Genomic DNA, 23518 nt, shown 5'->3' on the forward strand with positions numbered 1-23518 from the left:
CATTCTCCTTTGAAGGAAAAGTCATTCATCTAAACGAACTTGGATGACTCTCACTGAAGATCATTTCTCCTCCAGAAAAATCTAAAAATCTGTCAGTTCTGCATAAAACTCGTATTTCTCAGATGTTTCTACTTTTTCTTTTAAAGACCACGAATACCAAGCATTTTAATGACTTTTTCCCCACAATACACAGAAACCACTGTGCAACATTAGTAAGTTACTTGTCCTATTCAAGTTGCACAAGTGCAATAGTAACAAAAGCAGCAAGGCTGTGAAGTGAATTACCACCTATCTATGACTTTTCAAGTACTTTTAAATACCTAACTTCACTACTGTTTCRTAGGAATGCTGTTGTAAAGCACACTCATTGCCATATTGACACTGTAATGCAATAAAGTAACTCACTATACTGCCAATATAACTTGTTACTCCATTAGCAGAAACTACTTGTCCTCTCTCATGTTTAAAGAGGAATATTTATACTTTTTAAAAGATACCTTTGAGTCCCTCAATACTCAGCTAATTTTACTTATTTCTCTACATAACCATTGTCAAAAAACAGTAATATAAAAGTCAACAAAAATCAACAAAGCACTGTACAACTGGACCTATAATAAGTGGGCAAGAAAAAAAAAACAAAAAACAACAAAAAACTCTCCCTGAAATCTTCAAGGCAATGTATGTGTCTTATTGCTTGGTTAATCTCACCTCCAAAAACATCAGTCTCGTCCTATCCAGCTTTGGCAAATATAAACCTTCCAGTCTGCATCCTGCTTGACACCTTTTTGGGGCTTCATTTCTGAATAAGGAGTGAAAAACAGACAGGGACTGGGATAAATCCTGTTTAGAAACATAGAAAGGGTATCAGGATGATTGCTTAGATACTGTCAATTGAACAGCATCAACATTTATCAATATGCATTATTCCCTTAGTGGAGAATCTTACATTTCCTCTGCAGTCTAACATTCTAACATCTGTTCTTACTTCCCTACCAATTATATTTCAGAATATGGAATCCAGAATAAAGAAAGCAAAAGTGAAGAATTACAGCACATACACTATCTCCTTCCTTCAACTGGCACAATCTGAAATTGGCTGAGTCGCACACAAATGAAGGCTCTTCTGAAAAGCATGGTCTGGCCTCCTCTTTTATATTCCTACTGCCTGAATTGCTGTGTTTCTGTCCCTGATATGCGCCAAGCTACTGGAAGGTATCAAATAGAAACCAGGGAGTACTTTAGTGGTGACATAGTTCTCCAAACCAGGATATCACGGGGTGGATGCACACAAGTGCCAAGGAGAACTGTAGGAAAAACATAGAGCTCAGAGCAGACTTGCATTTTTTGTCAGCAACTAGCTCTTAGACTGGCTGAGCAGAACCATTTATATATTTAAATCCCACCCTAAAATGTAAATTACTCTTAATTTTAAATGCAATGGTGCTACTCRTACAGCTAAAACGGAAGTGAAATCCACAGCTAGTAGCTCTAACTGCATCACTGAAGAGCAACAATGGACAGTAGAGGGCAGAGCAGCCCTCTCCGCAAAGGACACACAAGGCGAGAAGAAAGTTATACTGCTCCTTTTGCTTTTCCAAGTGCTTGCTGATCATCCAGACTACTTAACTGGAATGGCTGCAAAGAATCAGCTTTGACCCTTACAGTGTTTACAAATTTCCAGTCATTTAATTTCAAATCATTCTTCACTGAAGAACTACAGTGCACTTTGAAAAAAAAGTCTATTCATGTCCTTTTGAGGTAAAAATCTGTTTTATATACAGACAGCAAAAAGAAGTGCTTAACACACCATCCATTAAAAAGAAACATCAGAGGAAAGAGCAACCAATGTGGCAAACACTGTTATGCTCAAAACCAGGAATATCACAGAATATCTCAAACAGGAACACTGTGGAGAGATCCAGGCCATGGAAACTACCAGATAACTGCATCTTTTCCTATAAACATACTTTGTATCTAATCACCATTGGTTAGCAGCCGAAAAAACAGATCTCCCTCTGAATCTTTATACACTTTATATACGTGAATGTTTTATCCCTCTTAAAAAAACATTATTTACAAAAACAGCATACAACATTAACAGATATCTTATTCTGCATAGAGTAAGCAAATATCCAAACTCCAGGCAGATCCCAATTTCTCTTTAATCGTGACTGCTATGTATCACTGAGAGGCATTCATCACTGCATGCCATGGAAACAATACATGACTGCAATCCAGTACGAAATGAAGTATGTTTCAAGTAGACTTCCCAAAATTTGTTAAGTTCATATCAGCATTAAGCAAATACAACAAAGAAAACAGTCCTGAAAAGCACCATCTTCCTTGCTGTAGCAACTGTTTTTGTTTACATTAGTTCTATAACATCAATTTTGAATAAACCAGGATGGACGTTTCCTGGCTCTTTCAATGATCCGCTTGCCTTCATCTTTTTCTGTGGGCTGTTCTCCATCATAAAGGACTACAGTTTCTACAGTAGGAGCATTAAATGGTCCTCCTTCCTTCTTATGTATTTCAAGCCGTATCTGTCGAGTTTCTGCTTTAACTTTTGCGTAACAATAGCCACACAGGACGTGCTTCTGTTTCAAGTGTCCACATTCAGGGCAAATATCTATGTTTCTCTAAAAAAGAAAGTGGAAAATAAGAACTTTTGTAATTTGAAATAAAAAAGAACCAACAGGAAAAGATCACAAACTACTAATAAGTGAAATACAATCAAAAATGAATTTTCCTGGTATCTGTTACAATGTTTTTAGAATTACAACGTCTTCTAAACTTATTATCAACAATTTCCAAAGAGATCAGTAACATCAGTAATGACCGTTAGCACAATTTTACATATTTTAGAGATTCATTTAAAAAGTATTGGAATAAATCTTACTCATGCATGCTCACTTATTGTTAACAAGATTGCTCACAGTGAATAAGGAAGCAATGTAAATTAGGTGATTACCTTTATTTTTATAAGCTTACTGGGATTTCTTCGCCTGCAGCGGTTCACTTCAATGGTTCGTCTTTTCTTGGGAGCAGCCATCCACAAAATGCTATCTAAGAAGCTTGGCACCTCGTTACTTTGACTAGTGCCTTCTACTGGCTCACGAAGAAAGGCTGGGGCTTGGACAGCTAGTGCTGGCCCTGAAGGAAGAACGAACGAATTACATTACATACAACCTCCCTTTCCGCGGATATAACGCGAATCCTATTAACGCCTAGAGATAAGAGCGGCTAGCGGCGGCCCCGCTTCCCCACAGCCCCCGCGGCAGCGCGCTCTCCCGCTCGCGCCCCAGCCGTCAGCCGTTTAACGGAAGGAAAGGGCCCCGCTGCCTCAGTGCCGCCCTCCCCGGGGCGGCAGGAGGGCAGCACCTACCCCAGGGCACGCTCTGAGGCCCGGAGAAGGCCGGCAGGAGCCCGCGCTCCAGCCGCCCCCAGCACCGCTGGAGGAGAGCGCGAAGACGCGGCAGCGGAGAGGAGAAAACCACGAACGCCGCCATGTCCGCACACACAGCTCCACCGACGCCTGGGAAGAGGGAGACGCCAGGTCGCTCCCGGGGAGAGCGCTCTGGGCATGCGCTGCTGCCGCTGAGCCTGCCGGGAAATCGAGTTCCCCCCCCCCCACGCATCCACGGCATAACAGAGAGAGCGCCCCGGTCTTCAAGTCCCAGCATTCCTGGCGGGAGGAAGGGGCGGAGAAGCGCTGGCTCCCAGCATGCCGCAGAGGGCGCCTCTTGTCCAATCGCAGCTTTCGCACAGCGCTTGTTCCCGGCATGCTCCGCTCTCCCTCTGCCAATCAGAGCCGTAGCCACCTCCCCCGCACGGAAGGGGCGGAGCAGTCGGGTCGGCCGCGCTTGCGCAGAGGGCGCTGCCGAAGGGAGTCAGGGGGCTTGATCCAAGATGGCGGAACGCGGTTACAGCTTCTCTCTCACGACGTTCAGGTGCGGTGGGGAGGGCGCCGCGGGCCCGGGCCCAGGCCCGCGCCCGGCCGCCATGCGAGCGGCCACACAGCGCACGTCCTCCGCGGAGCGGCCGGCTGGCCGGCGCACGGCGGGACGGAGCGGAGCGGGGACTGTGCAGAGTCATGGCGCCGCCGGCGGGCCCGCGGAGCTCGGGGGAGGGCGGCTGGGGAACAAGCTGGAGCTGAGCGGGAGCCCCGCGCCCGCCCCCACCCCGCGCCTCGCTGCGGACCCGGCCGCACCGCGGTCGGCGCTCGCACCCTCCGCCGTGAGGCGGAGTCAGTGCGGGGCCGGCGGGGGGCCGTCTGGGCCTGGGTCCCCACGCTGGCCGCGCCGCTTAGGCCGCGTCAGCACGCTGCCGCTGATAGGCTTGGGAGTGCGAAGGGTTCTTCGCATTTATGATACGCTTAGTTGTCTCCCCTTTCGCGCACTTCAGGCCTGGGCGGTAGCTGCATTCTTTTCTGTAGCTGCCCAGAGGCTTCTGACCTAATTGGAAATGCGTGATGGTAGCCGAGCTTGACAGTTGGTACCTTGAGAACTTTCTTCAGAACTAACTTTGCAGATGTAGGAATGAGAAAGAAGCCTTTAGAAGAGTTTTGAATGGTCTTGTTTCCCCTTTCACTGCACTTTGCAGGCAATATACTTCTTGCACTTTCTTTCACAGATGGCCAAAGTGTTGTGAGACGATCGTATGCACATAATAAGCTGTTGGACTGGTGTGTATTGAAACGCTGGTCTAATAAATGCGTTTCAGGGAAATCCAGAGAAAAAGAAATTATTTTGCATTGTTTTTCAATAAAGCTCTTAAACTCTCCGTGATTATACCATAAATCTGCAGAAAGAGAAACTGAAAGCAAGAGTCTCTGTGCTGCTTTTGGTAAAGTACCCACTTAGTCTTGGAGGAGAGTAGTGCTGTGTAGTTGTAAAATAGCTCACTAAAGTCTTGTTGTTAAGCCAATAAAGCATTTTTTCAATCTAAAACCAGGAAAAGAATCTTTGTAATGGATGGATGCAGGTAAACGTACACGCTGTACTCAAGTGAGTTTAATTCTTTGCTAGCTTTTGGAAGTAGTTTCCTAATAGAGTTACAAGGGTTTTTTGTATTTTACAGAAGCACTTCAGGCCCTTAATCTTAAAAGCTATTTGATTTTGTACTTGTGTAGAAGAAAATACAAGTAGTTGTGTTTTCTCTCTTTCATCTTTTCCTTATGTTGAGCATTTTTTATTTTTGTGTATTTTTCTTTTAAAGCATTTTGCTAGTGTTCTTATATTTTAGTTGCTGGCACAGGAAACTATATTGTTCTGGTTTGTTGGTATTCTGTAATGGAGGTGTTAAAATTCTTACTTTGTTATCTAAGTTTACTTAATGTATGAAAAAATGTAATAATTATTGCTTGCTTTGTTCTGTAGTTCTTTTTTGTTCTTTTACTTCTGTATTTGCTAAAACCAGGGTGCCTAAAATATAGCCCAGAGAATAGATCACACTTCTCAAAATTGTCATACATGTGACTTGCTCCATGCTGTCCTCTTCCTTGGAGATTGAAATTGGACCCCAGTCTGGATGAGCTATTTTGACAGCCTGCTATCAGTTTTGATGATTCTGCATTCATTACCAGCATGATGTGGATTATTTAAAGAAAATGCAGGGGTATCTGGAGAGTGAAACCTGCTCTGTGTTATGTCATTGACCTTATGGGTGCTCATCAGTTGAGAATAATAGCTGTTTTGCTCATATTTTTAAAGATTGAACATCCCTGTCTTGAAACCTTTTGCAAACCATGTGTATAATTTCATTTAAGTACATAAATTTGGGAGCATTTTGTTATGTTTGCCAGAAATTCATGACCCGCTCTGAAGATTTCCGCACTGAGTGGAAAGCTTGTTTAAAGTCTTACGAGTTGGAGAAGGAACTTGTCCTCCTTCAACCTGCATCCCAATTCCTACTCCTTATCCAAGGCACGTTAGCTTGCATCAGGCATGTAGGCAAGTTAGCATCAGTAAACACTTGAGTACATTGAAATTACTTTGTGGCTTATTTTATGTTTTTCTTTTTAGTCCTTCTGGAAAACTTGTTCAGATTGAATATGCTTTGGCTGCAGTTGCTGCAGGAGCTCCATCGGTTGGAATTAAAGGTATGTTCAGAGTTACTTTAGTGAAAGATTCAGGAGTCTGAGTATCAGTTGAGAGAACTAAAATAGTTTGAACTACTTACTGAGTATTTCTTCACCCGGTCTTCTATTCTGTATTTTGTTCTTTCTCAGTGTTTTTTCACATATTGTAGTGGGTTTAATATTGTCTCTTTTTCTGCAACTCTCTAAGTTTTAGGAAGGGAGTATAGCTCTTTTCCTAGGGTAATTTTGGAGACACACAACTGGTAGAACTAATCTCTAATTTTGAGTCTTCCTGTTCCTTAAGTAAATGACTGCAGCTTTGTGTCCATATATATGGAAATTACACATAGTACACAAAGATATTTAACTGATCAATTATTAATATATGCTTTAGAATCTTTAAAATGGTGTTATAAGAGCAGTGCATTTATTTAAAACGAGAGGCGATGTGCTGGGTGAGGATCACCATTTAACATCATTGTAAACCTGAAGAGTCTTTTCTAAAAGGGAGAAATAAAATTCTTTTTATTCTAACAAACCTATTCTGTGTTTCAACTTATTCTGATAACCTTATTTTAAATATGAAAAAAATCTTGTTCTTTTCCAGCTGCAAATGGAGTGGTGCTGGCAACTGAGAAGAAGCAGAAATCCATCCTTTACGATGAAAGGAGTGTCCATAAAGTAGAACCAATTACCAAACATATAGGTTTAGTGTATAGTGGTATGGGTCCAGATTACAGGTATTGAATAGTTATGCTTTGTCATCATTTTGACATGTTTTCATTCAAGAAGTGTGAAGAAACTGATAAATATAGCAACTAGTTATTTCTTTTTAAGTGTATAGCATAATAATATGTTGTTATGATGTATATGTTGTCAGTATATTAAATTCATGTTCTAAGTTTTTCTTGACATACTCAAGACTTTAGCAAATATACCTAAAAAATGAATAGCAAATGAACAGCAATTGGCTTGGTTTCTGTTTGTCTAAGTGCTTCAGAGATTATTGAATTGATAAGGATATCCCAGTAAAATATGTTTTGTAAAGTTACTGTTATACCAGATACATAATTCCTTACCATAGTGTTTATTGTAATGAATTTTCAGTACTGTTTTTTTATTTTAATAATAATTTGCCTTTGTTTTTAGGGTACTTGTGCACAGAGCTCGGAAGCTGGCCCAGCAATATTACTTGGTTTATCATGAGCCCATTCCAACAGCTCAGCTAGTACAGAGAATTGCTTCTGTGATGCAGGAATATACGCAATCTGGGTATGCAGTTTTCAAAAGTCTGAAGGTGCTTAGAAAGATTGTGTTGCTTAAATGTAAGGTACAACTATTACCCAGTGATTAAAACTTTTTAGTCAAAAGGCTAAAGTATTAACCTCTCTTAATGGAGAATGCCCACAGAAAGTGGACCAGTGAAAGGACTGCTATCTGGCAGTGGCTGAAACGCACTGTTAATATCTTGGAGTGTAAGGGGGAACATATTGGAGAAGCCATCATACTTTTGTTTTTGTACTGTTGGTTGAGTAGTCATTCCTATTTGCAGCTCTGGGCTGTTGGGAGGCCTTTGGAGAAGATTAACGCATCAGAATAATTCAGTCAGTTTTGGTGTTCACTGAATAAATTTTGGAACTGTTTCAATATCAGATTTTTTTTTTTTTGTAGTGGTGTTCGACCATTTGGTGTATCACTGCTAATATGTGGTTGGAATGAAGGGCGGCCGTATTTATTTCAGTCAGATCCATCGGTAGGTATTCTGCATCTGAAAATTCTACTGTTTTTATAAAACACCTAAAACTTTATACACACCCATGAAAGACTTTGTGATGAGCAGCTACAACAAAAGATCCATTAACCTTAAGTCAGAATGATCCAGTTCCAGTGGGCACTGGGAGCAAGTCTGGATATTTGACTGCTGTGCCTGGGAGGTGGGAAGCACCTGCTAATTCTGTGCCTGTGTGTTTCTGGATTGCTTTTGAGGGGCAGCAATTGTTGTGAGAGATCACCACTCCTTTTCATCCATTTCCACCTACTTGGTAGTAACAGGAAGAGTGTAGCATTATGTAGCAGGATAGATACTTAACTGTTTGTGCTACTCAGATAGTGTTCCCTAAGTTGGGTAGAAATCACGCAATAATCAATTTCATTATGAAACACAATGCACCTACTTTGTTGTTTAATGATCACAGTGGTGAATTTGAGTGGGTTGGTTTGCTGTAGTAGTATTGCACATTTAATAAAATCTACCTTTCCATTCCTATATTAGTTGTAATACTTTTCATCAAATAACGAATTAGTTGCTGTAATGGTTCTTGGTAAACTTCAGAAATTGTTTTTACTACCAGATGTTCATATGTAAAAAGCTAAATGAAAATGCCTTCTGAAAGGCATCCTGATTGATGCATAGAACTATTGATGGTCTTCACCTCAGAATAAGACAGATGGCTAAATAGCCTATTAGTAGCTAAAATAATGCACTGTTTTGTAACAGAAAGAAAAATACGTGGAGTGTATTCTAGACTTCAAGAAAGAACGAACAGTATTTATTCTGGAAGGTAAAAATAGGATTTCTGTTTAAGGAATCTCAAATTAGAAACATGCTAATGACTTACTAAATTCATCTTTCAAAGTAGTAGGAAGATGAAAACAGTGGAGTCGTACAAATGTTTTTTGGCTTTTCTCAATATTTGTTTACATGGCTAATCAGTCTGTGACCCAAAATAGTTCATATGGTCTCAAGATACTCAGTATTTTCATGATTACTTTTGTACTTTTACACTAAGACAAATGTTTGACCAAGTTACGCAGAACAATTCAATATATTGTTGCTTTTACAGGGAGCTTACTTTGCATGGAAAGCAACAGCAATGGGAAAAAATTATGTTAATGGGAAGACATTCCTTGAGAAAAGGTAACGTGTTTAATACAGGTCTGAACCAATAGTTCATTTGTTCATGTTCCATATACAATAGCCGGACAAAACTGCATACTTCTAAATTATCAGAACAAAGTTTTAAAATACTTAAACAAGGAAGCTGGAAGCATTAACGTGCATAGGAAATTTGCAATGCTTAAAAGAAACTCCGACTTTTGTATTCATGGAGAGTTATCTCAGTGCARTACACTGTATTCAACATATATTTGCAGATATTTTGTTCTAGACAATGTCAGTAGGAAAAGTAGTGAAATACTTATAATATTTACAAATAATATTTTTGAATATTAATATAGCAATGCTTAGCAGTGATATTTTTAGGAAAAACAGAATTTTAGCACTGCTTGTGGTTTGAGACTTTAAGATTATTATGGTTTAGAAGGATCTATTTTGTTAAGCTAAAACGTGATATTCTGCTTACAGATACAATGAAGATTTGGAACTTGAAGATGCCATTCACACAGCTATTTTAACACTAAAGGTTAGCAAAATATTTATGTGAGTTTCTTACTGTCATTAGCATGACAGTAAGAGATCATTAATACAGTTCACTGAAACCTATTTTCTTTAATAGGAAAGCTTTGAAGGGCAGATGACAGAAGACAACATTGAAGTTGGCATCTGTAATGAAGCTGGGTTTAGAAGGCTCACTCCAACTGAGGTTAAGGACTACTTGGCGGCAATAGCCTAGTAGAAATCAAGCAAGACTGTGTGAATTTACACAGATCTTTTTAATTTTGGCTACTTCAATGTTTTTGTTTGCAGTTTTTGCATACTTATTTCTACCTGGTTTGTCTGACAGATTTTTTAAATATCATGGGTGCAAATGGAGAAGTCCTAATATTGTAATACATGGAATCTTACTACAAGTAATTCTTTCCCTTGATACATGGAATCTTTGTACACAAAATACTGTACAAAATATAAAGTTATAATGAAAGCTTATAAAGGCTAAAGAATAAAGTTTGAAGGACACTGTTTTGGGGGAAGATGTCTGTGTGTCTTTTTAATTGTAGCCTGTTTATCTACATAAAGTTGAGATTTCAGTATCTTTATGGTTGAGGAAACAAAACTTTCCTCATACTGCTCAGTCTTAGTGAACTGATGTTAGACGTTCTGTTAAAGAATCTTTAAATTATGAATAGACAAGATTTTTTTTCTCCTGCAATTTTGTTTAAATGTTATTTAAATAAATTCCAAAAATGGGCTACTCTGTAAGCTCTTATTAAAAAGCAGAATGGAGTCATTGATCTGGGATATAAACTGTGATTTACTTCAGCTCTTCTCTTGAAGCTCAAGAGCTGGAGTCTTAGACTTTGTGTCTGCAAACAGTATGTGTTTTCTGTTACTTGGGTGATTTTCATTGCCCTGGGAATGTTTTTGTTCGGTTGTTTTTTTCCCTAGCTCTGAAATACTGTTAGAATAATGGAAACAACATAAATTCCTCCTGGCTGAAAACCAAATGCATTTATCCGCATTGGTAAAAGTCAAGAGGATGTGCAAAGTAAAATGAGTATATTCAATGCAATGATTTTATCTGTTGAATTATGCTGAAGTATTTACCTAACTTGAAAGGTGCAATAATGTAAAGAGCACTCAGTGTATACATCACAATTTCTACAGGTGCAGAATTAGATCCTTGAATATAATTGTGTGTATGTATAGGTATATCTTTTTGTGTGTTTAATGTCTTTAAGGTTATGTAGAAACACAAGACTTACTACAAAAGAAACTGAAGAACTGGGAGATACATATATATATATATATATGTGCGTGTGTGTGTATATATACACATACTTTTTGTTATCAGAAATAATCTGGTCTGAAGCTATTTAAGTTATTATTTGCAGATTTTTGATATATTTTTTGAAGCAGTCTGTTTAAATTTTGATAATGAAATAGAAAGTGGGAGCAGTAGCCAGATCACTTTGCTTGTATGTAAGGATGAGCAGGTATGATAGCAGCCTGGTAGTTTAAATGATAGCTGACAAAACCAATAAAGAAAATACAGATTATGAGTTAGTATGCATAAAATGACATATAAGCTTAAATGATCTGTTCTTTCCTAAGCCTGTCTGCTGATGCTGTTTTGTTATCATTAGGCAAATAAGCATTTCTGAAGTGTGACATGAATGGAGTTTTATTTCATAATGCCAGAAATAAAAGCTATATCCAGATGATTCTTTAAGACTCACTTCAGATCGCTTTTCAGTATTTTACTCCGAGAAACAATCTCTGCTCTGCTGCTTCTTGTAGTGAGAATGAACAACTAGGAACTGAAAATAAAGGCTTTAGATAGTTATCTTTTATCTAGATTTTCAGAATCATTCAGAAAAGCAGGATGCAGCTTGAATATTTCCACATATTTAGTACATTTTTATGATCTACAAATATTAAAAATTCTCTGTAGAATTTTACTCATTTTGTGGGTGATGTAGAGAAGTGAAATACGGTTATCTCCCAGCTTTGACCTTGATTTAATGATTTGAACGTAACTGTTCTGTATGTTTTACTAGGACTAGTGTGCTCCAAGGAGGAATTTTTTTTTTTTTTCCCAGGTATTGGTAACGTTGAGGGCTGCTTTTGCCCGCTTCTCCACACCCCACTACAGTGAAGACAGACAGACGCTACCACATCTGGCATATTCTCACTAAGCTGTAGACTTCGGGAATGTTGGTGGTTTTAATTCCCACTATTAAGTGCCAGTATCATAAATGGGTAGCAGTGTGAAGTTAGGGTGCAAGTCAGCTGTTCTGCACGTCCTCTTGTACCCAGTTACCTCATTCAGTGTTCTTTAGAAACGTAAATTATTTGAAATATTAAAATAGCGTGTGGTGTGATTATYATCAAATGATGGCACCTTTTTCTCAAGGACAAGAAGTGTGCCCTGAAAAAGAGCAGAACAGCATCGCCAGCCTGTCRCAGCGCCACGTGGTCTGCTTTAAAAATACAAAAGCCTTCCAAATGGTGAACAGCGCAGAACTCGACTCTCTCAGTCTTATTTCTTCAGGTTTTCTCCCCAAGCTATGAACTGGGAGCCCCAGCCATCATCACGAACGGAACAATTAAATATTGATGTAGAAACATGAGGAGGGTAGGTCAGTGCCGCGGCCTAATGCGGTTTGTCGGGGGGCTCGCTGTGGCGAGGCACCAAGCAGGAAGCCAGCGTACATTTTTTCCTGTTCTAGCTCCCCGAAGTTTAAGAAAACGCAACGCCAATTTGGCGATTTAATTAAATCAAGACTTTCGGGGATGAAATACGTAGGTTTGGGGAGGCGGGGAGGCAGGGCGCCGCGGCCGGGGCGAGGCGAGGCGGGCGCCCGCGGCTGTCCCCGCCCGGCGGCCCGGGGGAGGCGCAGCGGGCCGCGCCGGGCCGCCTCCTGCCGCCCCCCGTTGGTGCCGGCGCGTGAGTAGCGGTGGCAGCGGGCGGGGGGAGCCGCCCGCCGCCGCCGCCCTGTTTCGGGGAGGCACCCCGGGGGCGCAAAGGGAGCGAGGGGGGAAGGGAAGCTGGGCCGCTTCCCTCTCTGCCGCCTCCCGGGTCCCGCCGGGAGCGGGGCGCGGCCGCCGGCGCTGCCCCGGAGCGGCGGGGTCTGAGGCCGCGGTCGGCCGCCGCCGAGAGGGGCCGGGGGGCAGCGCTGAGGGCGCTCTGCCCTCACTCAAGATGGCGCCGCGCCCGCCCCGGCGCCGCTGCCACGTGCGTGGGGCGGAGGCGCGAGCGGGGCGGGGGGGAGAGGGGAGGATCCCGAGAGCGCCCTCAAATGGCGTCGCGTCGCGAGGGGGGTGACATGGCTGCCCCGGACGTCTSGGGGGGCGAGGGAGCCTCCCGATGAGCAGTTAGACCCGAGAAAGCCCCTCTCAATGCTTTATTTAAAAGCCACGCTTTGTGGAAAGTTTTCTGTTTAAGGAATAGTTCTTCTTTTGATATAATGGTAATAAAACCGGCTCGTGCTTGTAATGATTTTCCTGGAAAAACTGTACCTTGCGTTTCAGGTTTGCTTTCCTTTAAAAGCTGCTGGTGAGCCTCACCTCATTCACCTCGTGCAGCTGAGACCGCGGCAATGGGAGATCCTGAGGGATCTTGGGGGGCTTTTCCTCGTTACTAGTGAGAATAAGCACGTGGCAGCGGTTTCCTGTCGCAGGTAAACACATACCAGACAAACCTTTCTAGAAGTAGAAAACTGATGGAGRCTTGTGGCAGAGCGGCCTTTGTGTCAGTGATTTTTTGGCTATACAGAACAGCTGTGGAGAGCAAAAGAGGAATGAGGAAAAGTTGCAGAAGGACCAGCTGCATTTCACTTTTCTGTCAGTGCTCGGAAGCCTGATGTATGTCAGACTGCCTTCCTGGCAGAGCGTCATTTACCGAGGGGTCCTAAAAGTCCTGCCGGCCTGGTGAGGATTTCGGGGGGGAGGGCTGATTTCATTGGCCTCTCCTGAGCTTGAAGAATCAGTAGTATTTGYTGGAAGACGTTAAGCCTTTTCGCTGAGAAGACAAGGAAGATTTTGGTAAGGTTAAATATTGTTGGAGCCAGTAAAACTTAGTACTTTCAGTACTAAGTGAAAGCGCAACCACTGCTGTGTGGTTTCAGCTACCTGATAAATCTAGGTGCAGAAGTTGTACTGGCAGAACTTTTTATAATACCTAGGCTTAAAAATACTGTTGCTCGGTTTCAGCTGGAACCTTCCTTATCCTGCTTTTTAATATCAATTTAGTTCAATTAATGTGCAGTTTAGGTAAAAATTGCAGCACGCATATAAAGTGAGATTAATTCATTTTGACTCCCAATTGCAAGTATTCATAGTGGCTAGTGTACTGTGATATTGGTACCATACTTAAAAATGGTATTTTCTGCTGTGATATTTAGTACTACGTTCTTCAAAGACAGCCCCTGTTTAATTAAGTAATTCTTGTTGTATTTCCCTCAGGGAGACTTACTAAGTAAAGTGGATGGAGAGGAGTGCACTTACATGGTGCCATACATCATACAAGTGGACTTGTATGAGCCAGACAACAAGAAATCTTCTGTTTCCTTCTGGATCTAGAATTATAAATTATAGTCTGTTATGATGCTATGCAATGCTGAAACTTTGCCAGAGCATTGGTATGAGTCTATTCATTGGATCCTGCAGAGTTGCTTGGAAGCTGCAGGAGGACAGGGCTGTGCTACTCAAATTGTAAAATACAGTGGGTTTCCCGAATGCTTTGTTTAGGATAGTTGCTGGGAGCCAGACTTCACAGTTTTTATGTAAGCATGTGTAGTAGCTTTCACTTTGTAGTGGTAAGCCTGGTGGGAGAGAGAGRCAAGATTTGCTTGTGATGTAACAGGATTTCTAATTTTGCTCTGGATGGCAACTTTTGCAAATGAACTTGGAGAACTGTGATCTCTTTAGTGACTAGCTCTGTTAAGGGCTCTGATGTGGAGAAAAAGACCTTGCAAGGTTTCTATGGAGATTTGAATACTATTGGATCTTCCAAGGCTTTATGTTGGATCTCCAAAGATATTAAAAAAGATATCAAACGCTTTGTGAGTGGTGATGAGGTTCCTGGTGCCCATGCTTTACAATGCCTCTATCTTGTACAAAGTCTGCTGCAAAGCTCTGTGTGTTGTTGCAAAACCTGTTTTTGACTGTCTTTATTCTTAACCATGTAGTAACAGTCTTTTCTTCTGCTTTCATCCGATAGGAATAATGTTTTCAACATGTCTGTACAGTCTCTGCTTTGTGAAAGAATTGCTGTTGCCAAAGAATTAATCAAGAGAGCTGAAACCCTTTGCAAGTCCCAGAAAGGGAATATGCAAGGTGGGGCAAAGCTATGCAGCAAGCTGAAGGCTGAGTTAAATTTCTTACACAAGGTGGAGGCAGGGAAAGTGGCTATCAAAGAATCCCATCTGCAGAGTACCAACCTTACCCACCTCCAAGCCATTATTCAGTCAGCAGAGAACCTGGAGGATGTTGTTAGTGTCCTCCATGTTTTTGCTTATGAAGATAAGTTTGGTGACAAACAGACACTGGTGGTAGATGTTGTTGCAAATGGAGGTCACACGTGGGTGAAGGCCATTGGTCGGAAGGCTGAGGCCCTGCATAACATCTGGCTGGGAAGAGGGCAGTATGGTGACAAAAGCATCATTGAGCAGGCAGAGGACTTCCTACAAGCAAGCTGTCAGCAGCCAGTGGAGTACAGCAATCCCCACATAATCTTTGCATTCTACAACAGTGTGTCCAGTCCTATGGCAGAGAGGCTCAAGGAGATGGGAATATCTGTACGAGGAGACATTGTTGCTGTGAACTCACTGGTAGAACCATCTATAGAAAACCAACACCGAAGTGCCAGCGAATCAGATGAAGAAGGCCCTGAACTCCTACAGGTGACCAGAGTAGACCGGGAGAATTTAGTGGCCAGTGTTGCTTTTCCCACCCAGATCAAAGTGAATGTGTGCAATAGAGTTAACTTGGACATCACTACCTTAATTACCTACGTCTCTGCTCTGAGCTATGGTGGCTGCTACTTCATCTTCAAGGAAAAAGTGCTAACGGAGCAAGCGGCTCAGGAAAGGAGGGAGAGAGTTCTGCCTCGGTTGGATGAGTTCATGGCGGGGAAAGACCTCTTTGCCTGTGAGTCTGCTGTCAGAGATTTTCAGTCCATCTTGCAAACCCTGGGAGGACCTGGGGAGAAAGAACGAGCTGCGTTGCTCATTAAAAGAATTAACGTGGTGCCAGATCAACCATCTGACCGTGCCTTGAGGCTAGTGGCAAGTTCAAAAATCAACAGCCGTTCTCTAACCATCTTTGGGACAGGAGACTCTCTAAAAGCCATCACCATGACCGCAAATAGTGGTTTTGTGAGGGCAGCGGCTAACCAAGGTGTCAAGTTCAGTGTTTTTATCCATCAGCCAAGAGCATTGACAGAAAGCAAAGAATCTGTTGCTACACCTGTCCCAAAGAGCCGCCCACCAGATAATGGACTCTAAGTCATTAAGTGAGTTAGTCATTGAAATAATCTGTTTTGGAGGATGAGTTTTTCCTCTTGTGGCAGATGCTGCAATGGAGGCTTTTGGAGGAATACAAGAGTCATAACAATACTTGTGTGTGTGTGTGTGTGTGTGTGTGTGTGTGTGTGTGTGTGTGTATCAGTGAAAACTGTAGCAGTGGAAGAGTTACTCAAGGGACTTGAAATATCTTTACTCAATTTTTTCTTTTTTTTGTTCAGCTGACCTGCAGTAATTTATTCACTAAGGTAATAAATTTTCAGTGAAAATTGTTAACTATCTTACAGTATATTAATTGTATGCATCCCTATTAAAGTGTTCAGTTGAAGCACAGTTGTCCTTGCCCTTTGTCATTTTTGTCCTCTTCACAGGGATTAAAGTCACCTTCTTAAATGAACTCCAAACTGCACTTCTGTGAAACTTGAATCCTTCTTTCACCTGTCCTATTCAACAGAGTTCTCTGTTTATTCAGAGATACCTCATGTAGAGATCTGTGCCTTATTGAGTGTATAGTTTTCATGAAGATGTGACTAGTAGCCAAGATTAGAAACCGACTTAGGTCTTTCTTTTCCTTTTACTCAAAAGAGCCTCTCTGTTTAGTACATTAGATTGTATTGGGCAACAACTTTAAAATTTCTAGAGAAATCATTTGAGAGTGGAGTTGTATTGGCTCTAGCATGCCGTGACTCGCAGGTCAAACTAATATGGGGTAGCCGGGGGTAGCTGACCAAAGAGTGTGTGCAGGGGAAATTCACTTCCATTTTTTTTTCCATCTTAGATTTTTGTCTCATGCAAGAAACAGGTTGATGCTTCAGGTAGTAGATGGCTTCTGCCAGCGCCTAGCAGGTTTTGATGTTGGGGAATTCTGCCCTGAGGATTCAGGGTGAGCTTGAATTTGGCTCTGTTAACKTCTGGATTACTTGTAATGAACAGAATACTCTGAAGTCCTTTAGTGTTGACATGCAGAAGCAGGAATTTTGTGGGGGCTTCAGCTTATTCCTACTTTATAGTAAGAGGGAAGCTCTTTCACTGGTGTTGTAAATTGCTGTTTTCACTCGGTGTTGAATAAATAACAATTTCTTTCTTTTTTCTTTTCTTTTTTTTTTCTTTTTTTTTTTTTTCCCAGGAGAGAGATGCTATTTTAGAAGTTTTCCTAATGTTTTTCTGTATGCTGTAATGGCARCACTTGCTGTTTAGTAATAATTTGCATGAGGTCCCCAGTGGAAAATGTTCAGATGTCAGAGTGAACCTTCTGGCCCTGAGCTATATGTTTTATCAGGTCAGTGAGAGAGATACCTACCGAGCAATGAGAGCTCTTAACTCACGACACCTGAAAGACAGCTTTCTTCTACAGTATGTGTGACAATCGAGGTGGGAGAGGCCATCTGTGCAGATYGTGGACCGTGTGTCAAAAGCTGTGCTTCTGTTTGGTATTAGAAGTTTTGGAAGAAGGTGCAAGAAACCTCATAATGAATAAATTATGAATAAACTTGGCTGTAGAAGAAGGGATTTTCCTTGTTTGCAGCTTAGAAAGAGCTCATAAAGCTAAGGTCCCGACAAACAACTATGTTCATCGCTGACTAATCTGTTTTTACAGTCTTACAGGAGATACTCGAAGCTGAGTATGTGGTATTAGTGCACTCTGTGTGATAATTCACAATGGCCTTTTAAAAATGAATCATTAAATGATTTAAATTACTTTTAAATTGCTTGCAGTCCTTCTGCACCTGGTAGTAAGTTTTAGATCAGTAAATAAGAGAAAGCTACTTTGTTTCACTCGTTGTGGCTCTTAAGAACTGGATTTCCACCGTATTCCCTGATGAATCCTGTTTCCTATTGAGCACCCCCTAAAGATGTTTCTGCAAACTACAGGTTTGTGCATTGGAGAAGAGAGAGAGCCACTCACCCCCATTCTTACTGGGTGTGGGACCTAGAGGAAGCAATGAAAACCAATTAACCTCTGTATTGCCCAGTAAGAATGGGGCAAATCCTGTCTGCTATATTTATTCTTAGTGTGCTCCTGCAGAGCTAGTTGACTTGTTTTGTAGTGATAGTTTGGTATGAACACAAAGTGAAACTCTGTTTAAAAGCCTTTGTATCTGGAGCCATCGTGTGTTGATTTTATTCATTACAAGTCAAAATACTTTCGCCCACACATCAAATGCTGTATTTATTACTCAACTAATTTTCTTTATCTTACCAATTTATACCAACYTTATGATCAATATTTTAGGAATACAAAGCCTTTTAAAATTGTTATTAGTTCTGTGTTTTCGTGTTATGTAGTGCCATAAAAAGTGGTGGGGTTGTGGGTTCTTTTTTTTGTTTGAGTCATTTTTCCCTTCACAAGTATTCTGGCTCATTGGTCAAACAGAAGTGTGACACTGAGAGACTGTAAGAACAATTTTACAAAGTGAATGCTGAAACTAGATAGTGATACGGGAACCAAAATATTTTTTGATTTATCTTTATTGAGTGTTTTCATATTGCTTTCCAAGATGTTGGTGATCTACATAATATTAATAAAGTTTGCCATGTTTGGGCTTGGTACATTTAGAGAGCTCCCATTTCATTTTAGAGGGAGGTAGGAATTTCCTTGTTTAAGCTTTTACAAATAAGGAGTTAGAAGATACCAAGTTAGGGTTGAAGATGAGTTAGAAAAACTGGTAACCCAGGACTGCGTATCTTTTCTTCCAGTATTATACAACTGCTTTACCTATACTACAGCAGGCCCTTGAGGATTAGAGATTTCTCATTCACTGCAATATATTTTTGTTGTTTGTGGTTTGATTTTTGTTTGTTTTGTTTTTTCCCATATGAAGTCTTTCAACCTTAAGCTACTTGATGAAGTATTCATAAACTGTTTTAGAAAACCTTAGTCTTCTGCACTTTGTTTTAATTTACATTATCTGTGTATTGTTCTATGTTGTAAGCTTGTAAAGGCTTTGAAGAGAACCAGCATCTCTGTTCTGTGCAGCACGTAGCCTGCTCTCTTTGCTTCAACAGTAAGAATATCAAATGAGAAATAAATAGGTAAGTTATGTAATGTATTTTTGTTTCTAATTTAACTTTGTATCTACAGTTTGTGAAAAGCAAACTTTTTTTTTTCCCCCCCTGGATATTCCTGCATACATTCATTACTTACCTATGTTCTGGCTGACAACATTTCCAAGAAATGACTTGTGTATCGTTGTACCTGTAAGCCATGAAAACGCTCTGGAGTAGTTTTGCGTGTTGCACCTACCATTGGGTAAATGTAGTATTCTTAAGTAGGTTAATCAGCTAAAGAATGGCTTTGATTTCGAATTGTCTCCTCCTCTGATGCCTTTTTGATAATAAAGCACTGTGCTATAATTTTCTGGAGCCCATCTGAAAATATTTTTGCAACCTTGTTCCTAAATGTTGAATACTGTACATGGGGTAACGAGCTATTCAGAAAAAAGTTTGAGAGGAGGCTTAGAAAAACTGTCCTTTTTTTTTGTTTTTGGGGTTTTTTTTTGTTTTTTGAGTTAGAAGAGAGTTTGCAATAATGACAAGGCATGTAGGTTGTACTGACATTCTTTATTTCTGATTACTGTGGAAGCAGTACAGCGCAGGTCACCTGTGATCAAACTAAACTGTTACAGTTGAAGTAAACAAGAATGAAACCAAGTTCTTGGACTGAAGGCCATGGTTACTATTTTCCTACAAGCTGTAGTTTCAGGCTGCAGTGAGTTCTGCTCTGCTGCCTGGTTTGCCGCAAGCACTGGTTGTGTGCTCATATATGGCGAAATCAACTCAGCAGGTGAGCGTGGCTGTTGCTTTTCCATCAGGATTCAATGCTGCAGTTCATTCTASAGTAAAGACAAAGACAGTGAACGTAGAAATGCTCTACGGAGTGACAAGAGTTGCTTGGAATTACAAATTTGGGCTTTGCCAAGTGTATACTATGAACACAATGTAAATTAAGATTGTTTCTATGTCAATTATTGGTGTTTATTAAAAAGACAAACAAAGCAAGCCCTCCTCTGGCCTTGAGCRTTCAGAATATCCTTCTGTCCATTTACAGGATCCTTATTTATAATATCTTTCATAAAAGATGTTCCTCTCCTTTTAGAAAAGAAAGAAAGCCCAGAAGAATTAACAACATCTGATAATGAAGCTGTGTCCCTTTATCCATTAATGAGGCTGAGTGCATGATAAAGCAGCTCACTGTGACAATAAGAAACGTGGAGGTACAGGACACAGCGGTTTATACTGCAGCATACGAACCAAAATCCAGGTGCTGAAAGAATGAGTAGCGTGAGYGCTTGATTGTATTGTGTCTTTTGCCTAAAGTTTTTCAAATTCAGTTGCTAAAGCATTTGSGGTCTCAGTCCTCCATTGCTAGTAACAGGGACAAAAGTGATATTTTACGGAATGCTCAGGAGATACCGCCCTAGTGCTGCCTTGTTATGTTAGTATGTGGTGGTAGTGCTCACTAATTCCAGGGGTTGCTTCATTTTCTGAAGTTGCAATAGGCATGATATTATAACTTCCAATTTTCTTAGCACATACATAGGCTCTAAAATGCCACTGAAGTAGGTGAGGAGATGGGCATAGCAATTGTGGGAGAACCAAAGCAGGAAAATTTCAAAGGTACTATTTTCAAGAGTAAGCATTTTCAAAAGAAAAGGCAGCTGATACAAACAACAGTAAAGGAATATGGAAGGTAAAGTCAGTGTCAGATTGTCTTACTAACCAAACTGAAAGCATGGTGGAAATTGAGGATGATGGGAAAACTAATTCTTTGTGTCCTTCTACCATGTTCTGTGCCCAGCTGTGAACTCTAGAGGTAGCCCTAAGAGAAGAGGGTAGAGCCTTCAAACATAATGCTATTCGAGACAAGATCTTAGTCTAGATAACATATTGCACAATCCCTTTGCAGATGAAAAACAGCTCCATGTGGATGAATGGTATGACAGAGCCCCTGCTCATTTGTAGTAATTGAAATTCTGAGTCTTCAAGTTTTTTTTTCTTCTATACGATATAATTTGACCCTTCCTTTCAGAGTAGAGGTTCATTGGGGTGAGAAAAGCRTTATTTTGTATGCATCTTCCCCCAGTAGTGCAGGTAAGGTGGGAGCACTGGGGTAACAAAATAAAGTTATCTAACAATAACATGCGAACAGTCAAAGATAAGTCTTACCAGATATTTCGGTGGTTGACTCTTGTGTCGGTTCTGTGCTTGGGTCCACACTTGGCTTGGGGGTAGATTGAGTACTTGGTTCTCCACTCATCTCCCAAGTGGACTCTCCGCCTTCTTGCACTCCAGTGTTCCCAACCTGTTCCATACCTTCTTCTTTGTGTGGGTCTATGCTGTAGTCCAGTGGGGACTCTGTGCTTGGTTGCATGCTGGAATCTCTGCTTTGCTCCACAGTTGTTATCCCAAATAGAGGGGTAACAGGGGTACCTAAAAAAAAGAAAACAAAAGGGTACATAGATGATGAAATAATTTGAAAAGTCAGGTTACTTTTACAGGTATTTAAATGTGTATATAGTTGTTTTTATGGATCAGAGATCCCAAGTGGGAATTTGCCCAAGGAAGAAGAAAAATATCTGTGAATATTCTGAATATGAATATTCTGAATACGAATCTCATTTCAAATTGACAGGGGTTCATTTGGCTGTATGCTACGGACTAGACAAAATGCTGTAGCCTGTGCTCTCGCCATGTGTTTGACTCACCTTGTGCCTTTAGCAGGTCAACCAGAATCACAGCCAGCAGCGCTGAAGGGATTGCAGTCCTCCTCAGCATTGTTACCTGAACGCCAGGTTAAACGCAAATCTTGGGAAGCAAGGGAAAGAAGTTTGAAGTGCCTAGCTGACAGGAAGCTCTGGCTATTTAAAGGCAGGCCCATGACCCTGCCCACTTTGGAGTCTTCCTGAAAGTAGCAGGTTGCAAAAACAATGTCCCGATTACATTCTCAAAATAAATTTTGGGCTTGTCAGTCTGTAATCAGTCAGTTCCTGCCCATCATTATGGGGAAAGATGACCTTTACCGCAGGTTGTGAGGGACATTGCAGGCTGAGAGGTGGGGCAGTTACAGCAAGGGCCCGAAACTGCTGTAATATCACTGATGTCACTGTTTGCKCCTGGCAGTGCTGATTTCTCAAGAGAGTTGATCCTGCTGGTTTTGAATGAGGATCTTCAAAAATCCTTTGATATGACACTTGACAAATTGGAAGTGCCTCATGGTAACAGGTGAAAGGTGAAGTGTGACTGAAAAATGTACAGCTGGCTTTTGTGTTGTAAGGAAGTAAGTGTTAAAGAGCTGGGATGTTTTGATCAAGCATGGATGAACATTTCATTGGAAAGCCTTCCTTTTCCATTACTGAGAACTGGTGTGTGTGCATCCAGCCTGTGATAGCTCAGACACCAGCTCAGCTCAGACACCAGCTCAGCCCCAAAGCAATGCATTTGAAAGATTTGGACAGTACAAGACAAATGGTCAGGGAGAAGCGAGCTGTTTTGTGTGGTTTAATTTCTCATGCGGAAAAGATGCTCTATTGGCATTGATATAGGCCCCCATGACCTTCCCCATCCCTGCTCACTGACAGCCAAGGGAAGTGGCCCACAAGGAGATYGACTCCAAGATGACTCGGAGGTAATGGCAAGTGTAGCTAGGTCAGCAGTCAATGTTAGCTTGGGCAGGAGGCGAATTCAGGCCCCTATGTTTGACCTTCTCTGATACGGATCCAGAATTGTGGGGCTGTTTCTGTATCTTACACTGCTATGAGTAAATGATATAGTTACTATAGTTAGGAATTAGTAGAATTAGGTTTGTGTTAAATCATTGTAATAGAATTCAGAATCTGGCTCTCAAAGGCTTTATCTTTTTCATTTTCATTTCTCTAATTTCACTTGTTTAATATTGCATCAACTTAGTTTTTGAGCACAGTGTTTCTTTCAAGCTATTTCTGCCTCTAGGGTTTGCCTAAGGCATTATTCTTCTAATCAAGCTTTTTATGGTGCAACAGAAAGACTTCTTTTTTTTTCCTTAAAAATGAAAAAGTAAACTGATGCCCATGAACACCTACAGATGTATGCTTTCTGTAGTAGACTTCTCCTGGGTTACTAGTTTTATTTGAAGGTTGATGTGTAACATCTCTTTTTTTAAAAAAATATATGAATGGAATAATTTGATGCCTCGTATAGATGAGTCTTCATCAGCTAATGTGATGCACAATTCAGAAATCTTAAGATAACTGTTTGTAATTAGCATAAATCCTTGTTATATGCTAACAACTCTCTATCTTCTTAAGAATGTTTTTCTAACACAATTGTCTTTGTGAGGTGATGGGCAGGTTATTTGTGGAGAAAATGCGAATAAACCTGACAGATTCTGTTCTCCTACTGAATTATACCACTGTGCAAGGAAAGAGGAATTGTCATGCTACACCCACAATGGATCTTAAAATCAGTTTTCAAAATATTTCCCTTATGGTGATTGAAATGCAATGTTTCAGGAAAAAAGGGAAGCTACTTTCACAAAGT

General features: G+C 40.9%; 4 protein-coding genes across 6 annotated transcripts; 2 read left to right on the forward strand and 2 right to left on the reverse strand.

Moving 5' to 3' along the window:
* Positions 1-1751: 1751 nt before the first annotated feature.
* Positions 1752-3579, reverse strand: MRPL32 (mitochondrial ribosomal protein L32). The gene is made up of 3 exons (XM_085320203.1): positions 3386-3579; positions 2972-3153; positions 1752-2639 (listed from the first exon to the last, which is right to left on the reverse strand). Exons 1-3 carry the CDS (start codon positions 3507-3509, stop codon positions 2385-2387), a joined length of 561 nt encoding a protein of 186 aa, XP_085176329.1. The 5' UTR covers positions 3510-3579; the 3' UTR covers positions 1752-2384.
* Positions 3580-3851: 272 nt separating this feature from the next.
* PSMA2 (proteasome 20S subunit alpha 2) lies at positions 3852-9998 on the forward strand. Its single transcript, XM_085320202.1, has 8 exons — positions 3852-3950; positions 6024-6100; positions 6687-6819; positions 7229-7351; positions 7751-7832; positions 8923-8996; positions 9444-9501; positions 9595-9998. Exons 1-8 carry the CDS (start codon positions 3910-3912, stop codon positions 9709-9711), a joined length of 705 nt encoding a protein of 234 aa, XP_085176328.1. The 5' UTR covers positions 3852-3909; the 3' UTR covers positions 9712-9998.
* A 2344-nt stretch (positions 9999-12342) lies between these two features.
* CUNH7orf25 (chromosome unknown C7orf25 homolog) lies at positions 12343-16336 on the forward strand. Of its 3 annotated transcripts, none has more exons than XM_085320218.1 (3): positions 12343-12426; positions 13011-13159; positions 14701-16336. In XM_085320218.1, the coding sequence occupies exon 3, from the start codon at positions 14717-14719 to the stop codon at positions 15983-15985; it is 1269 nt and encodes a 422-aa protein (XP_085176344.1). In that variant the 5' UTR covers positions 12343-12426; positions 13011-13159; positions 14701-14716; the 3' UTR covers positions 15986-16336. The 3 variants fall into 3 exon arrangements, with proteins under 3 accessions (XP_085176344.1, XP_085176345.1, XP_085176343.1); XM_085320217.1 differs by lacking the exon at positions 12343-12426 and adding an exon at positions 12528-12714; XM_085320219.1 differs by lacking the exon at positions 13011-13159 and having other exon boundaries at positions 12345-12426.
* Positions 16337-19660: 3324 nt separating this feature from the next.
* On the reverse strand, positions 19661-21821 carry LOC146587069 (uncharacterized). The gene is made up of 3 exons (XM_085320220.1): positions 21709-21821; positions 21170-21433; positions 19661-19836 (listed from the first exon to the last, which is right to left on the reverse strand). Exons 1-3 carry the CDS (start codon positions 21776-21778, stop codon positions 19832-19834), a joined length of 339 nt encoding a protein of 112 aa, XP_085176346.1. The 5' UTR covers positions 21779-21821; the 3' UTR covers positions 19661-19831.
* Positions 21822-23518: the final 1697 nt, after the last annotated feature.

Source organism: Rhea americana, unplaced genomic scaffold, assembly GCF_003343005.1.
Source record: "Rhea americana isolate MKP2758 unplaced genomic scaffold, rheAme1 scaffold_62, whole genome shotgun sequence".
Classification (NCBI taxonomy): Eukaryota; Metazoa; Chordata; class Aves; order Rheiformes; family Rheidae; genus Rhea; species Rhea americana.

Coding starts and splice junctions, on each gene's coding strand:
- MRPL32 (XM_085320203.1), bottom strand. CDS start 3,509: ATGGCGGCGTTCGTGGTTTTCTCCTCTCCGCTGCCGCGTCTTCGCGCT. Junction 3,154..3,385: donor GCCTCAGAGCGTGCCCTGGG/GTAGGTGCTGCC, acceptor TTCTTCCTTCAG/GGCCAGCACTAGCTGTCCAA. Junction 2,640..2,971: donor GTAAGCTTATAAAAATAAAG/GTAATCACCTAA, acceptor TTTCTTTTTTAG/AGAAACATAGATATTTGCCC.
- PSMA2 (XM_085320202.1), top strand. CDS start 3,910: ATGGCGGAACGCGGTTACAGCTTCTCTCTCACGACGTTCAG. Junction 3,951..6,023: donor TTCTCTCTCACGACGTTCAG/GTGCGGTGGGGA, acceptor TTTTCTTTTTAG/TCCTTCTGGAAAACTTGTTC. Junction 6,820..7,228: donor GGTATGGGTCCAGATTACAG/GTATTGAATAGT, acceptor CTTTGTTTTTAG/GGTACTTGTGCACAGAGCTC.
- CUNH7orf25 (XM_085320217.1), top strand. CDS start 12,682: ATGGCGCCGCGCCCGCCCCGGCGCCGCTGCCAC. Junction 12,715..13,010: donor CGCCCCGGCGCCGCTGCCAC/GTGCGTGGGGCG, acceptor CTTGCGTTTCAG/GTTTGCTTTCCTTTAAAAGC. Junction 13,160..14,700: donor GCAGCGGTTTCCTGTCGCAG/GTAAACACATAC, acceptor TTCATCCGATAG/GAATAATGTTTTCAACATGT.
- LOC146587069 (XM_085320220.1), bottom strand. CDS start 21,778: ATGCTGAGGAGGACTGCAATCCCTTCAGCGCTGCTGGCTGTGATTCTG. Junction 21,434..21,708: donor TGACCTGCTAAAGGCACAAG/GTGAGTCAAACA, acceptor TCTTTTTTTTAG/GTACCCCTGTTACCCCTCTA.